This window comes from Stenella coeruleoalba (genome assembly GCF_951394435.1).
Source record: "Stenella coeruleoalba genome assembly, chromosome: 15".
Classification (NCBI taxonomy): domain Eukaryota; kingdom Metazoa; phylum Chordata; class Mammalia; order Artiodactyla; family Delphinidae; genus Stenella; species Stenella coeruleoalba.
The window spans coordinates 70,844,852-70,857,556 of record NC_137161.1 but is presented as its reverse complement, the minus strand read 5'-3'; the positions used below and the strand labels follow the sequence as shown (position 1 = coordinate 70,857,556).

General features: G+C 48.4%; 2 protein-coding genes across 6 annotated transcripts in view; one reads left to right on the top strand and one right to left on the bottom strand.

The window, feature by feature from the left end:
- KATNIP (katanin interacting protein) overlaps positions 1-2,939 on the bottom strand; it is a 200,379-nt gene extending 197,440 nt beyond the window's left edge. For all 5 annotated transcript variants that reach the window (XM_079944672.1, XM_079944676.1, XM_079944673.1 and 2 more), the window contains exon 1: positions 2,921-2,939. In XM_079944672.1, coding sequence (XP_079800798.1) covers positions 2,921-2,927 — 7 coding nt within the window. In that variant the 5' untranslated portion in view covers positions 2,928-2,939. The remainder of the gene's footprint in view (positions 1-2,920) is intronic.
- A 230-nt stretch (positions 2,940-3,169) lies between these two features.
- The window catches only part of GTF3C1 (general transcription factor IIIC subunit 1), a 73,220-nt gene continuing 63,684 nt past the window's right edge, over positions 3,170-12,705 (top strand). Inside the window, exons 1-5 of the mRNA XM_079899132.1 lie at positions 3,170-3,429; positions 5,405-5,614; positions 8,376-8,552; positions 9,299-9,442; positions 11,052-11,148. Coding sequence (XP_079755258.1) covers positions 3,209-3,429; positions 5,405-5,614; positions 8,376-8,552; positions 9,299-9,442; positions 11,052-11,148 — 849 coding nt within the window. The 5' untranslated portion in view covers positions 3,170-3,208. The remainder of the gene's footprint in view (positions 3,430-5,404; positions 5,615-8,375; positions 8,553-9,298; positions 9,443-11,051; positions 11,149-12,705) is intronic.

Genomic DNA, 12,705 nt, shown 5'->3' with positions numbered 1-12,705 from the left:
ATACTCTTTAGTGCCACGTGCTGATGATAAAACAAACAAAAAAACATTTTCACTTAAGAATGTCCTGATGAAAATTAAATAAAAATGAATTTTATTAAACCTGAACCCATGAGAACACATCTTTTAAATATTCTGTGTGAAAAAATGCAAAGTACATATAAAGCACTTCGGCTATAAGCCAAAGTACAACAGTTGATCCTACAAAACACTTGTGTGTTTAAGTTGCCAGCTGAAGTAGCCACATATTGTATCAAATGTCATGTTTACTTGAATGAACAACTAGTAGACAAACTATAGTTATTCAGACTTGAGTATCTGGCAGACATTTTCTTAAATACAAAAGTAAGCATGTCACTTCAAGAAAACAACTGATGGTATTTGTTGCCAGTGATAAAATTCAAGCTTTCAAGTGAAAACAAGTAGGAAACTTGTTTCCAGTACTTTGAGTTTAATAGCTTCCCAATACTTAAACTCTTTTTTTTTAAAAAAGGGATACTAAGGAATGTGATTTTTTGATATTGTGTAATGACATGCCATTTAATGTTGTATTTCCAATGTCAACATTTAGAAGATCTGCATAACTCAGTGAACTTTCCAATTGACAAATGCCTAATGTTACGGAATCATACATGGGTAAACTACGCAATCAAAGGGCGAGATAGACCAATGGGCTTTAATGTAACAGAGTACAAACAAAAGTTCACCAATATGGTTTCAGATGCCACATTGTGACTAACCTTTGAGAAATTACCACTTGCTAAGTTTCGGAATACTGTCAAAGAAGAATGTTTACAGCTATCTGAAAAGACAATTAAAATACTCCCTGTTCCAAAAAAAAATGTCTGTGTGAGGCCCCATTTTCTTCAAATATATCAGCCAAAATAACACAACAGTTTGGTTGCTGAAGCAGAAACGAGTCTAGCTATTTCCTATTAAACCAGATATTAAAGAGATTTAAGAAACTCTAAAACAATATCATGCTTCCTATTAACCTTTCTGGTGGGAAATATAGCCACTTTTCAATAAAAAGTATTACTTATGTTCAGAAGTAATGCATTTATTATTGCTTTTAAATGAGTTGATAAATGACAAATGTCTTAAGATTTTCCTGGCTTTAATTTCTGATATGGTAAATATCATAGATATAACACACACAAAGCTCTCTTGAGCTAAGAGCATAAAGGCATCCTGAGACCAGAAAGATCTGAGTACTGTTGTTCTACAGCAACATTACATTGACCTTTCCACTGGGCAAACTGGTGAATGCCATTTTATACTACCTCTGAAGTACAAAGGGCAAAGATGTCTTTTAAGCACATAACAGATTGTTCAATTAAAATTTTTTTTCCACACTGTGTTAAGCAGATATCACAAAGGAACAACATTTCCCAGAAGTTAGGGACAGTGGTATAATGAGAAAAATTATGTGGATTCTGGCCGACTCTTCCCATTTATAAAATGAGATATCAGGGTAGCCTATTTTTAGAATCATAGAATTCTCTGATTCTTATGGGGATCCCTAAATGATGGCCCACAGGCTGCATCTGGCCTTCAGACTGATTGGCCATTGTGGCATTTTGAGAAGCACCCCAGGAAACTAACTGGTTGGAGCTGAGTGAGAAGCTTCCCTTTCAGAAAAGAAATTGACTTTTAATCAGAAAAGAAATTGACTTTTAATCACAGCCCAATCCAGCCCACCAGACTTGCCCCTGCAAATATCTGCACCTGCAACTTCTGGAATGAAGGGCTTCTAAAATCCCTTTCAAATCTCAAACTCCCTAATTCAGCTCCAGAGACAGTGTCCGGGTTCCTTACTCACTCTGCCACTTGATGACTTTGATTTGGGGCAAAAGATACTTCACTTCTCTGAGCCTCGGCGTCCTCATTTGTAAAATGGGATAACACTGACCTCAAAAGACTGTTATGCAGTTTATCGAGCTGCTTGACAACATTTAGAGTTCCGGGCACTGAACAGTATCATTAACATCAAAGCACAGAAAGAGAGTCTCCCCCGCATCCTCCTTACCAAGTCCCATCTCCCAGTAGCTGCAGACTGCATTCCCCATGATAATGCTTACTTCCATACCAACTCCCTCCCGTATTCCACAGTTCCGTGCCCCAGGACACAAAGAACCCCACCCCCCACCTCTATTTGTCTTTCCCACCCTAAACCCTGACAAACGGAATATTTCCTGCCATGTCAGTAAACAAAGGATGTCACAGTCATCAGCAATTGCAGCCCTCGAACAGGAGCCAGTGAGCCCTGAGGGAACTCAGGAAGAAAAAGAATACCTGCCATTTAGCAGCCATCAGACTGCAGCCACTCCCTACATACTGAACCCAAATAGCTGAGGTGCGTATCAAAGGAATGATTTCAGAGAGCCCAGACTCTTGCATCTTCCCATACACAGAAAAGCGCTAAATGCCTTAACTTGGGATATCTGGTTTTCTTTAATTAACAATAATCTTTTGACGTTCACACTATCTGCCCTTTGTTGCAAAACTCCTATATATCCGGGCTCCCCCAACTTGCCTCCTCTGAGCAGTTCTCTCAGGATTACTTGAGATGCTGCCTAGCGGGGTTGAAGTTATAAAAACTCCCACCAAATGAAACATAACTCTCAACTTTTAGGTTGTGAATAATTTTTCAGTCGACAACCTTTACTCTGATGCCCTGGCCAGTACGGGGTTCCAACACAACCACAAGCAGCATAGTGACCAAATCACTGACCACTCCCCCCAGCCTCCTCTTCCCATCCCGGACCACTAAGGCTCCCTTTCCCTCAGACGGAGACCACCTTGGGTCAGGCAGTGGTGGTCCAGGGGTCTGTGGCCTAGGGCTCTGCCCGGGTCGGGGGAGCCCTCAGGAGGGATGGGAGAGTAACTGCCCGACCTCCCGGGGGGGCCCGCGGACACTCACCGTCCATCCCTAGAGGCGGCGGTTCCGGGTGCTCGAACCGGAAGCGGCCTCTACACTGTTTGCAGTTCCCCTGGTTACTGCGGGGTTCCGGACCAATGGCAATGGAGTTCCACGGAATGAACCCTCCCCCAAAGGGAGTGACAGCACGACCATGCTCTGGAACTCCTCCTCCGGTACCCGGATCCTCCCCGCCTCCCTGGCTGCCAGTCGTTGTGCGCAGGCGCTCTGGACCAGGGCCTTTGGCGGCGTGGTGCGCAGGCGCCCCGGTTGCTGCCAACTGGAGTAGCAATGGACGCACTGGAGTCGTTGTTGGACGAGGTGGCCCTGGAGGGGCTTGATGGCTTGTGTCTTCCCGCGCTTTGGAGCCGTCTGGAGACGCGAGTGCCGCCCTTCCCGCTGCCTCTGGAGCCCAACACGCAGGAGTTTCTGTGGCGGGCCCTTGCCACGCACCCGGGCATCAGCTTCTACGAGGAGCCTCGGGAGAGACCAGATCTCCAGCTCCAAGACCGGTCAGCGGCCTGGCTCTGCGGGCGGGCGGGGGCAGAGACCCGGGTCTGATGGAGCTGCGAGAGGGCCAGGTTCTTACGGGAGGGGAGAAAAAGGAATGGAGCGGAAGAAAGACCCGGAGTCTGATGGAGGCGCAGAGAAAGGCTGATTTGGGGGTCCCTCAGGCCTGGCAGGACCCAGGCGTCTGATGGAGTTGGGGGGGGTCACCTGGTGATGTTCCATTATGTTCGTGTGTGTTTGGGGTGGTGGTGAGCAAGACTGGGAGGATATGCTTTGTGTTTCAGAGAGTATTTCCTCCGAAGTGGAGCTTAGGACTGGAGCAGGCTGTTCAGCTCAAGACTGGAGACAGTTGAGTTCCACAGAACAGCATTCGTTCAGTGCTGGATTAGAGAGCCTAAGGCAACTAGAGTCTTCACGTCGGCAAGCTTAGCAACAACAAGAACAATAATAATAGCTAACATTTATTTAGTGCTCGTTATGGCCTCGTACTATTCTAAGATCTTGTTCCTGGAGTTTCAGGAGACTGAACCCACTTCATTCTCACAGTGACACTATGAGGAAGGTGCCCTTCCCCATTTTTTTCTTTTTTTGGCTGTGCCACAGGGCTTGCGGGATCTCAGTTCCCCATTCAGCACCGAGTCCTCACCACTGGACTGCCAGGGAATTCCCAGTTATCTTCCCCATTTTGCAGAGAAGGAAACTGAGTGATAGAGATTAAGTAACCCGTCCAAAGTTATGGATATTGTAAGTGACTGAGTGTGGACTCAACCCAGGCCGTCTGTCTCCCAAGTCTGTGCTCTTAAGCCATATTGTGAGGGTCGGGAGAGGTTCCCAGAGGTAATACTGTCTAAAACAAGACTTAAAGGTTGGATTTAGGTAGCCAGTTGGCAGAGTGTTCCAAAGGAAGAGAAGTACGTTAAGTTGGGTTGAAGTGTAGAACTGGAGATAGTGAATGAGGAATAATAGTTCAAATTTACATATATGCTTATTGTAAGCAGGAACTGTTCCAAGATCCTTACGTATAGCAAGTTATTTAAGTTTTACAACAACTTTAGGAGCTGGATATTCTTATCCCCATTTTCCTGAAGAGAAAATTGAGACGCAGAGAGGGTCATCAACCCAGAATCTGAACCCAGACGGGGAGAAAGTGGTACCAAGGAGGGGAAGGAGGGACTTTATTGGAGGTGGGGAGTGGTAGTCATAACTTTAGTTTTTTTTTGTTTTTTGTTCTGTTTTGTTTTGTTTTTTTGCGGTACGCGGGCCTCTCACTGTTGTGGCCTCTCCTGTTGCGGAGCACAGGCTCCAGACGCGCAGGCTCAGCGGCCATGGCTCACGGGCCCAGCCACTCCGCGGCATGTGGGATCTTCCCGGACCGGGGCATGAACCCGTGTCCCCTGCATCGGCAGGCAGACTCTCAACCACTGCGCCACCAGGGAAGCCCATAACTTTAATTTTGATCTCATCAGATCTGAGGCGTAGACAGTTGAAGGCAGGATTAGTGTTTGGGGGAAAAACGAGACTGAGGATTTGATGGTGAGAATTGTTAATATGCAAGCGATAATTGAAACCATAAAAACGGATGGAAGTACGAGAGGGATAACTAAAGAGATGTGGAAAGGTAACATCTTACCTTGTTACCTTGAGGGAAGCCTTGAGTCATTAAGTCCAAACTTGATGGTTTGGAGACCAGGCACTGGATTGGGGGGAAAACAAAAGGCCATGACTTGGGCCAGGAAGGTGGTTCTGGTTTCAGCATTCAGCATCCAGGGTGGATTCAGAGACTCCTAGGAAAGTCTCTTGTCTGGGATAGAGAGGCAGGGACGCTGCTTGTTAAGATGACCTGCGTTTGGAAGACAGGTGCGACCAGGTGATCGCACTTCCTCTCTCCGACCTCTGCCAGAGGTTGTCAGAAGAACACGCCAAACGTGTTATTTCTGAGGCTGAGCTGTGGTTTGATATCTGTGATCTCCCCCTTAGGTATGAAGAAATTGACTTGGAAACTGGCATTTTGGAGTCCAGGAGGGACCCGGTCCCTTTGGAGGATGTCTACCCCATTCATATGATCTTGGAGAATAAAGATGGCATCCAGGGCTCATGCCAGTACTTTAAGGAGAGGAAAAACATTACCAGTGACATCAGGACCAAGACGTTACAGCCCCGCTGTACGATGGTGGAAGCCTTTGGCAGGTAACTGATTTGCATCATGGGAAACTTGTGGGCATCTTCCTGCTTTAAGTTGGGGGTGTGGTCAGAGCGCCACAACTGGCGTGCCGCCCTCGTGCCCATCAGAGTGCGTCCGCCCTGCCCCAAGCCAGTCCTTTACCACTCCCCTCCTCTTGGGGCTAGTTTTGCTGGGGGCGGGGGTGGGGCGCTGCCTTTCTGTTCCCTTTGTGTCCACAGGCCGCCTGGCCCTTTGGGCAGGGCAGGCAGCTGTCATTTGGATTGGTGCCTTTCGCTTTCTTGTCCAGGCTGCGTCCTCTGCTGCCCAGCCGTACTTTTGTGAGTCTTCAGTCAGGGTCCCAATTTCCCAGGCTGCCTCAAGCCCCTCGCCCCATCCCCACCTCCCTTCCTACCTGACAGAACAGGGAGAAGCTTCCAGTGTGAGCTCTCCTAGTTGCCACCTTCTTCCTCAGCTTGCATGCTTGCCCGGATTTCTCTCCCCCTCCCTCACCTCAGGGGAGACAGGAAGCCTGGCCCTGCCTCGGGCTGTCATCTGGATGCTTCTCTTCCTCCGTTTCCCCCCGTACCTAGTGCTCTTTCCGACCTCTGTCAGCGAGCTCCTCTTTCTCCTTTATTTGCAGCTTTTTGCCTGTTGACCAGTACTTTCTCATCAGCCCATTACCGTGGCGCGTTCATCTTAAAACAAGATCTCTTGGCCTTGGATCCCCCGTAGCTGTGATTCCGTTGCTGCAGCCATGCTTCTTGGAAGAAACAGCTATACTCACTCCTTCTTCCTCTTGACCTCCCCTCCCCTCCTCTGGCTCTGGAGCTTTGCAGCTTCTGCTTCCTGACCCTCCCCCACCCGGCTTCCTGCTAGCTCAGGAAGAGCTCTCCCTGGTGACTGCACACACGCTCTCTTCACGCACATAGGCCTGAACTGGGGCTCCTCACACATGTCATTCCATGACCTTGACCACAGTTATCGAATCCCAGAGTAAGTGTTCCTTTTCTTGTCTTTCTCTTCGGTAGACTCTGAGCTCCGTGAAGGCAGATGCCATGTTGATTTATCTTGGCATCTCCGGTACCTTGCGAGGCGCTTCATCAGTGTTGGATAACCTATGTGATGACCAGGCTCAGCAAAGCGGGCCTCGGGCAGGAGTCCTAGAGTCAGCTACTGGGAGATGTTGGAGTTCTGATAGGACGGGAGTAAACCACCCTGAACACATTCTTAAAGCAGCAAATCAGCTCCCCTGTTTTCAAACTTTTCTCTTCTCAACTGACCTCTTCCGATTTAACGTAATGAGCCTGTTTCGAGACAGAGAACACAGGTCCTAAGTTTGTGACACACAGACACAGAAAAGTAGACTTTCTGTCCGTCACGTGTATTCACAGCCTAACATTCTTTTTTGAAGATGGACCATACAGACCCTGTGACTATGCAGAAGACTAATTATGGGTCACAGGCAATGTGAAAGAAGCTGCAGTTAAATGAAAATGTAGACGTGGCAATGGGCAGTTCCTCCTCTGTTTCCTTTTTGCCTCTTCAGTGGGAGCAATGAAGTCATCTGGTACATTGGGCGGCAAGGGGGGGCCAAGAGGAGGAACCGTCAGACTGAGCGATGTGACTGAAGACAGGCCTTGCGATTAGGCATCTGTATACCACAGACTGGGAGCAGTAGATGGTGGCTCTAGGCGGGAGGGGTTGGGAGCCCTTGGGCTCTAACATGGACCCTTGGAGACTCATTCCCCTGGGAGAGGGAGCTCCTCCAGCTGGTGCGTCTCGATGCCAAGGAGTGAGTGGGGATAGCTTCTCTGCCAGCCCACCCTTGTGGGATCTCTGGCAGGGCTAGGACCTGAGACAGTCTGCCCAAGATGGCCATGTAAGTCAGCAGGCAAGGCGCCAGGGTGGAGTCCCCATCTTCAGCGCCGTAGACTGTTAGACCTCAGCAGAGAAGTCAGTTTTCCCAGCTGCGACATCTCGAAGCACCTGGCTGGGAAGTGTTCTTGGCCTCTTTTTCGGGCATTATTTTTCACACACCAAGACAGTAGGAGGAACTCATGATTTGTCCCGAGTCTGGTCTCCAACAGGCTGCAGGTCCACTGATGACGCAGGGCACTGTTTTTGATTCTGAAGTTTGTTTTATCCATTCAGTTCAGTAGGCGAGTTCGTTCACTTAGTAGATATTTACAGAGACCCTGCTGTGCACCAGAGCCATTCTGGGCCCTGAGGATGTCTTGGGGACCCTGATGACAACCTGCCCCCTCTTAGGGCGCTTATTGCAGAAATGTGTGCCCCAGAAAGCGGCCATTTCTGAGAGTGCCAGGTGCTGTGAAGAGTGGAAATGGTCAGAGGCGGGGGATAGACTCTGGTTAGCATTTTCAGGAAGACCTGAGGTGTTGGTATCTGAGCAGTGGCCTGAATGGTGAGAATCAGTGGCCTGAAGACGTGAGGGCAGAGCAGCTGGGCAGAGGACCAGCGGGGCTGTTGTGGACGCAGGGCAGGGCCGTGGGGGTGTGCAGGACGGGCCAGGCCCTGGTTGGGAGTCGGGGGTATGGCCTGAGGGCCCTGGCCGGACGGGGAGGGCTCTGAGCAAGGAACTGGTGAGACTGGCTCTGTTCCCCCTGAACGCTCTGTGGTTCTAGGATGGAAACCTCCTTAACTGGGGGATTGTGAACCTCCAAGAATTAGCAGGAAATGATGGTTCACTAAGGTTCTGCTTTTTCATATTTCGATTTTCTTAAAAATCAATTACAGTTATTTCTTCCTGCGGTGGCTTCTGATTTGCAGGTGGCGGAAGAAACTGATCATTGTTGCTTCCCAAGACATGCGGTACCGGGCCTTGATCGGCTTGGAGGGTGACCCCGACCTGAAGCTCCCCGACTTCTCCTACTGCATTTTGGAGCGATTAGGCCGGTCCCGGTGGCAAGGGGAGCTTCAACGAGACCTCCACAGCACTGCTTTCAAGTGAGGGGATGCTTTGCTTCTCTGCTGTCAATGCTGGGGCTCCCTGATCATTGGGCCCTGCCACCTGGGCAGTCCCCACATCCATGGTGATTGGAAGCACGATGCTTTCTCATTGAAGAGACCCTGGAAAAAAGACCCAAAAAAGGGGACTCCCTGGCAGTCCAGTGGTTTAGACTCTGCCTTTCCATTGCAGGGGGGCATGGGTTTGATCCCTGGTCTGGGGAACTAAGATCCTGCATGCCTCATGTTGCAGCTGAAAAAAGAAAAAACAAAAAAGAAAGAGAGAGAGACCCTGGGGTGACCATAGAATTTATTGTCCAAACCGGACATTTTGAGAGTGGAAGGTGGAGCTGACCAGAAGGGACACCAAGGCAGTGGGCATAAACTGAGACCACCTGGCGAGCCAGAATGCATGGCAACCCTAGTTATTGGCCGCTATATGATTAGAGACCCATGTCTGATTAGCTCCTTGCTAATATAACCCTTACTGTCTCCTGCGCCAGCCATCCTTTCCCACTCCATTTCCCCTCTCCTTTACCCCCATCTCCCCATCCACCTCTTGGGGGTCTGGGGTGTGCCTTAGGCTGACGCACGGCTGTTCTTTCCAAGGCCATTGTCACATAGCAACTGTTCTCTCAGGTTGGCTGGATAGGAGGTGTGTGTCTCTGGTGTTCATGTCCTCCACACTGTGGGGTGAAAGCAACCAGCAAAGCAAAATGACCGCCCACTCTCTTCCTCTCCTCCAGGGTTGATGCTGGGAAGCTCCACTATCATAGGAAAATTTTGAACAAAAATGGGCTCATTACGATGCAGTCACATGTGATCCGATTACCCACCGGAGCCCAGCAGCACTCAATTCTCCTCCTCCTGAATCGGTTTCACATGGACAGGTACAGTGTGAGACACCAGAATGCTCCCTTCCCTCTGTCTTTCAGCCATGTGTATTATACCTTTAAAAAGTCCTAGAGGCCAAATCAGAATATGACTAGCTTTTAAAAAAAAGATGTTTACCACCTATTTTGGATTATGAGAATAAGTGTTGCTTATTTAGAAAATCCAGAAATTATATAGAAAAGAAGGGCAAAAAATGCCTATCGCCCCACAGCCCAGCAATAGGAACTGTTAACATTTTGGTGAAATTTGGGAGTGTAAAAATAAAAGTAAATAAGTCAAATTTGATTTGTTATGGTGACAGGGTTCTGTGGGTAGAAGAGAGAACAATGGACTAAGTCAAGATCTGTATTTAAGTCTTTGCTCCTGATTTGGGTACGATCACTTGACCTCTCTGAACCACTGTTTCCTCTTCTGTAGAATGGCCATGACAAAGCTTGGTGCTAGTTCATACGCAGTGAATATCTGTGCCTTCATCTATTCTTTCATTCATTGAAAGGCAGTAAAAATGGAGAAGTGGGCGTCTCTGGATCCCATATATCCTCTCTGCCCCTCCTCCAACACCCCCCCACCCACACACAGCTGGGGTAGCCCTTGGCTCCTTTAATAACTTCCTTTGGCGTCCATTAGCTTGTAAGCATTGATTATGACGTCCACTTCACAATAAAAATGCAAAGGAAGGGAAAGTCAGTCATGCCAGCGAAGTGAGAGATAGAAACCAGGGCTTCAGAATCAGAGAGGTGTCCTGATTACTGCAGAGGGCACTGTATTTCCAGGAAGAAGACCTGGGTTCACATTTTGTGCCTGAATTTTAGAAAAGCTTATCTTCTTTATGAAAGAATCCCTATCCTTTCTTACCAAGTGATTTATAAGGAAATATGTTGGTGCTTCCTAAACTTTAAGGTATTGTCAACTCAAAAAATATTCACAATCTAAATGTTTTATTCGGTGGGAATTTTTAGGACTTCAAGCCCAGGGCAGGTAATCTGAACGTCAAAAGATAACTGTTAAAGAAAACCAAGTTAAGGAATTTACCGCATTTCTGTGTATGGCAAGGTGCAAGAGTCTGGGCTCACTGAAATCATTCCTTTGATATGCACCTCAGCTATTTGGGGCCAGTATCCTGTGTTTTCACATCCTGAGTTTCCTCAGGGCCCACCATGGGGAGTGGCTGCAGTCTGATGGCTGCTAGATGGTAGGTATTCTTTCCTGAGTTTCCTCAGGGCTCACTGGCTCACCTTGGAGGGCTGCAATTGCTAATGACTGTGACATCCTTTGTTTACTGTTATGACTGGCAGTATTCCATTTATCAGTATGATCAAAAGATGTAAGGCATTTTAAAGAATCATTTCATGACAGTTGTAGCCACGGAGGCTAGTCTGTACGCTGCCACTAGGTTCGGTGACCTTGGCCGTGAGACTGAACCACTCAGAGCCCCAGTCTTTCCAGCTGTAAGGGACAAGCAGTTGGGCTGGATGTTCTCTGAGACCTAAGACCACGAGGTTCTGTAGTTTGATGTGTTGTCATTTAAATCTTGTCATCTTTAAAAAACAGGCAATCTTTAGCAGTAGGTCTGGAAAAAAATGAAGTGTTTTATATTTCTCGCAGGAGGAGCAAATACGACATCCTTATGGAGAAGCTCTCAGCTGTGCTGAGCACACGGAGTAACCGGACAGAGACACTGGGAAAGCTGAGGGAGGAACTGGTGAGCTGCCCCTGCCCGTGTCGGGGGCTGGATCCGTTTGTAACGCAGTGGGGAGCATTGTCAAGTGTAGATTTCAGTGCACCGCAGTTGAAAACCCTGTCATGGGCTTGACCATCCCTAGCTGTTACCGAGTCCAAGCCCGTTCTGCCCGCCGCACAACAGGCCAGTAAATCAGGAGGCGAGGTGTTGAGGCAAAGGGATAATGACTTTATTCGGAAAGTCGGCAGACCAAGAAGATGCGGACTGGGGTCCCCACAAACCATCCTGTCCTATGCCAGTTTTTTTTATAGAACAGAGCGGGGGTAGGAGATGAGGAAGTAAAGTAACATGGCCAATAGTTTTGCCTGGCTTGGCCAGCATCAGGGAGGGGATATGTTAATTTCTTTTGTGCAGCCATTCACAGGTGGGCAGGGTCAGATTGTCTCCCTGTGAGCTGAACAAAGGCACTTTAGTTCAACTTTCAGGCAGAGGGGCAGGGTTCCCTGAGGCAGGTCATTGTGTATGATTATAATAACAAAAGCAACGAAAAGCAAAGGTTAAAGTCAGAAACATCAACATGGAGTCAGAATTAGCTCTTCTCTGTTAACATAGCCATGAAACAAGCAGAACTTTGCGTTACAGAATGAAAAAGGGCTCAGTCTTTAAGTCCTTCCTGCTCTTGGGTGGCCTCCAGTTTTCCCGGGGATTTGCGCCAAGTCCTGCTATAAAAGTTCCTGTGGAATGGTGAATCTGAGCGTTTAGATTTACTTTCATAATCAAGCTTGTCATTTTGTTCCCAGTGGTTTTATGCTGAAATAACAGAGTGACTACTGAGAAGGAGGAGAGACAACACAGGGAGAAAAGCAGTTGTGGACCTGCTTCATCTTTGGGTCCAGGAACAGAGGCAGTGATGAAGTGAGAGTGGGAGGAAGAAAGCACAGGGGTGATGCTGCTTCCGGTCTGATTTGAGCCCTCCTCCGTAGAAGTTAGGAAGGAGCCATCACTGGAAACGGGAGGAAAGTATGACTGCCCTGTAGGTGGAACAGTAGGATTTGAAGTCAAGATTTGGGGGTGATCGTAATTAGTCCCCAAAGGAGCATGGCTTGGAGTCTGCTTGTAGACTCCAGGTAGATCCTTCTCGCTCCTCACCTTGTGCTGCCCCCAGGGGGCTCTGCTCTCTGATTTCACTGCGCTGAGGGAAGGGCTCTCGCCCCTCCTGCTAAAGGCACTGTATGCCCAAGTCTCTTTAAAGCAGAGGTTATAAACCAAAGCTTGTGGGTCGGATTCAGCCTGCACACTGTTAAAAAGAACTTTGACCTAGCATCTTTTAAAAATTGAGATTTTGCCTCAAAATCTAGGTTACCAGCTTCCCTGGAAATATCAGAGGCTCTGGCCAGCCTGGGCCCGTGGTCTCTTGTGATAGCACTTATCTGGAGCTGGCTGTGTGCTGGCCGCCCACCCCAGGCCCCTTCCCTCCTGTCACCTCTCAGACAGGCAGGCAGTGCCATTTGTCACTCTTTGAGCGCTGCTGTTCAGGAGGAGAGAAGTATTTCTCAGTATCTGAGTGTCTGTCAAGAG